Source organism: Papaver somniferum, chromosome 7 (genome assembly GCF_003573695.1).
Source record: "Papaver somniferum cultivar HN1 chromosome 7, ASM357369v1, whole genome shotgun sequence".
Taxonomy (NCBI): domain Eukaryota; kingdom Viridiplantae; phylum Streptophyta; class Magnoliopsida; order Ranunculales; family Papaveraceae; genus Papaver; species Papaver somniferum.
The window spans coordinates 99380072-99383449 of NC_039364.1; the positions used below are offsets into that span (position 1 = coordinate 99380072).

At 43.5% G+C, this 3378-nt stretch overlaps 1 protein-coding gene across 1 annotated transcript; it reads left to right on the plus strand.

Moving 5' to 3' along the window:
• Positions 1–1689: 1689 nt before the first annotated feature.
• Positions 1690–2427, plus strand: LOC113294980. The gene has a single exon (XM_026543344.1). The coding sequence runs from the start codon at positions 1690–1692 to the stop codon at positions 2425–2427; it is 738 nt and encodes a 245-aa protein (XP_026399129.1).
• The last annotated feature ends 951 nt before the right edge of the window (positions 2428–3378 follow it).

The window sequence follows — 3378 nt, forward strand, 5'->3', positions numbered from 1 at the left end:
TTTTAATTAAGGTTATTAATTTTATTTTGTAGGAAAATTCCAGAATTAGTAATGTGCATTTACTAATTATATTTTCCGAGAGATTTGGATCATTATATTTGGACAGAGCATTTCCAGGAATTATGAAAACCGAATATGGAATATATTGAGTATCTTGAGAATATTTTCGGTTTTGGAAATTCCTTGGTGTCCAAACTTCCTTGTCTATAAATACCGAAGTTTGCCTTTACTTGCAAACTAATCCTTCGTAACAATTTGACTTCCTATTTTGTCATTGTTACTGGTGAAGCCGCCTATCGGAGAGGAGAGTAATCTAATTAGGTGAAATCTCTTACGACCGCTCGTTTTAAAGTCTTCTTTGGGATTGAGAAGCTCTAGCGCGACCCGTTGGTGGGAAACTAGATAATTGCGGTTTATCTTTGTTTTTGATTGATTTGATTGACTAACGGTGGTTGAAATCTGATTGTACCTAGTTTGTTTATGCTTGAGAATCTTCTCTTCTGATATAAGATTCACTCAAAGTAGTTCAGAGTTTCGACAGGGATCTTTAGACTGTTGTTAGTTCTAAAGATGATCTTGTGATAATCCATTGTTAACAGACTCCGTTCTGTGCGTGATTGATCACAAGAGATTCAAGTGATTGTGTGCAGGTTTTTATTGAAGATATAAGAAGATTTGAAGATAAAGAAGATATTGAAGATCTGACTTGGGTTTTATAATCTTTGGTGTGCACAATACTTGTTTGGGAAAAGAGGATCCAATTAATAATCGGTTTATCCTTGTGGTAGATTGGATTGATTAATTGAGTAGATCGGAATCAACACGATTCCTTGTGATTAAAGGTGTTGTTGGCTTAATCTTAGCCGATTACCTTCGGGTGATTGAACATAAGATAGATCTAGACCCGACGAAGGAGTTTATGTTAAGATAAACGGAAGAGCCTTTGTCTAACTCATATCACTTGGTTGAATAAAGTTGTTACCAAACAGATTTCTTGTTCCTTTACTGTTTGGAATAAGAACCAAAGGGATTTTTCCAAGTACGTGACTTATTCATAGGTCGGAGGCGTGTGAATACAGACGGAACTAGGTGAACTATATGGTTAGTTACTTGGTCTCAACTATACAAAGTTAAGTGTAATTTTGTGTAGCGGCTGAGAGTATTCAATTCTGGACTAGGTCCCGGGGGTTTTCTGCATTTGCGGTTTCTTCGTTAACAAAATGTTGCTGTGTCATTTACTTTTATATTCCGCATTATAATTGTTTTATTATAATTAAACTAAATCACACAAACATTAATATCCTAATTACTTGATAAGTGAATCTTATTGTGTTTGGCTAAGTCTGAACCTTTTTATCAAGTAACACACTTTGTCGTTGTATTGTCTCGATCTTGTATCTATAGACAATCACTTTTGGAGAAAGGACTTATAGGTAGGAAAAGTTTTGGTTTGAGGTATATCTGGGTACCCTCGCCTTTTCATTAGACTTCATATACGCAACGCAAAAGCTGTGTCCTTACCTCTTAACGCACGAAACCATTGTGGTGGTGGTGGCAAACCCCATAGCGTACCTGGCTTCAAATCCTGTCCTTACGGGAAGAACCGCCTGATGGCTGCTCCAATTGGCGGAATTCGAGCTCAAATATCAGCGACCTAATATTGTGAGAGGACAGGCGATAGCTGACCTCATGGCTATGTTCCCAGGAGCAGGAGACGACGAAGTACACGAACACATACCTGGAGAAGTTGCGATCGTCGAGGCTGACAAACCTTGGACAATGTTCTTTGACGGATCCTCTTATGGGTCCGTTGGAGGAGCGGGGGTTGTCTTTGAAGACCCAAGAGGAGAACTGCTTTCATACTCGTTTAAACTAAACTTCCCCTGCAGTAATAACGTGGCGGAGTATGAAGCCCTGATCCTGGGTCTCCAAATGGCGAAGGAACTTAACCTTGGAGGCGCTGAAGTCAAAGGCGATTCTCGGCTCGTTACGAATCAAGTAAATGTCGAGTTCCACGTTAAAGAGCCTCATCTGGCTCCTTATCGGGAAAAAGCTCAAAGATTGATGAATCAAACGGGCTCAACTCTGGATCACACTGGTAGAGGTGGGAATAAACACGCGGATGCCCTGGAAACGCTGGCAAGTAAGGTGCAATTAAATGACAATGAAGAAGGCACTGTTAATATACAAAGGAAACGATTACCTAGCACTTGGAAAGAAGACTTGTCCTTCGAAGAGGCAGACGATTGGAGAAGAGTATACATCGAAGACTTGACGCGGATGGACAAAGAGCGAGTGATCCCTACTCAGGCTCTAAAACAATTCGTAATGGTCCAAGGCGCACTGTATTACAGGGAAGCCGGGGGATCCCTTGCCAGATGCGTAAGCAGAAAAGAAGCGCACTATGTTGGGGCGGGCGTTACTTAAACGAGCCTACTCCTCCTCCCCCCCCCCCCTTTAATTTTTCAAGGGTTGACGGGTGGGGCGGGCGTTAGTTAAACACGCCTATTCCCCCTTTTTCTTTTTCAAGGAATAATGGGTGGGGCGGTCGTTAGTTAAACGCGCCTACCCCCCCCCCCCCCCCCCTCTTTTTTTTTCAAGGGTTGACGGGTGGGGCGGGTGTTAGTTAAACGCGCCTACTCCCCCCATTTTCTTTTTCAAGGAGTGATGGGTGGGGCGGGCGGGAGTTAGTTAAACGCGCCTACTCCCCCCATTTTATTTTTCAAGGAGTAATGGGTAGGAAGGGCGTTATTTAAACGCGCCTACTCCCCCCTTTTATTTTTCAAGGAGTGATGGGTGGGGCGGGCGTTAGTTAAACGAGCCTACTCCCCCCTCCCCTTTTCTTTTTCAAGGGTTGACGGGTGGGGCGGTCGTTGGTTAAACGCGCCTACTCCCCCCTTTTGTCAGTCGATTAGGCGCCTTTGACTGCCTTGAGACCATTTATAAATTTTCCAGTCGACCAGACGCCTTTGGATTCCCTGAGGCCTTTTGTATATTTGTCAGTCGAGCAGGCGACTTTGGCTAACCCGAGACCCTTCGTAGAGTTTGTCAGTTGATCAGGCGCCTTCGGCTAACCTGAGACCTTTTGTGTACTTTTCAGTCGATTAGGCGCCTTTGGATGACCCGAGACCTTTTGTAGAGTTTGTTAGTCGATCAGGCGCCTTTGGCTAACCTGAGACCTTTTGTGTACTTGTCAGTCGATCAGGCGCCTTTGGCTAACCTGAAGCCTTTTGTAGAGTTTGTCAGTCAATCAGGCGCCTTTGGCTAACCTGAGACCTTTTGTATACTTGTCAGTCGATCAGGCGCCTTTGGCTGACCCGAGACCTTTTGTATAGTTTGTCAGTCAATCAGGCGCCTTTGGATGCCCTGAGACCTTTT

What these genes read in the sequence shown, in the direction of transcription:
- LOC113294980 (XM_026543344.1), top strand. Translation starts at nt 1,690, where the DNA reads ATGGCTATGTTCCCAGGAGCAGGAGACGACGAAGTACACGAACACATA.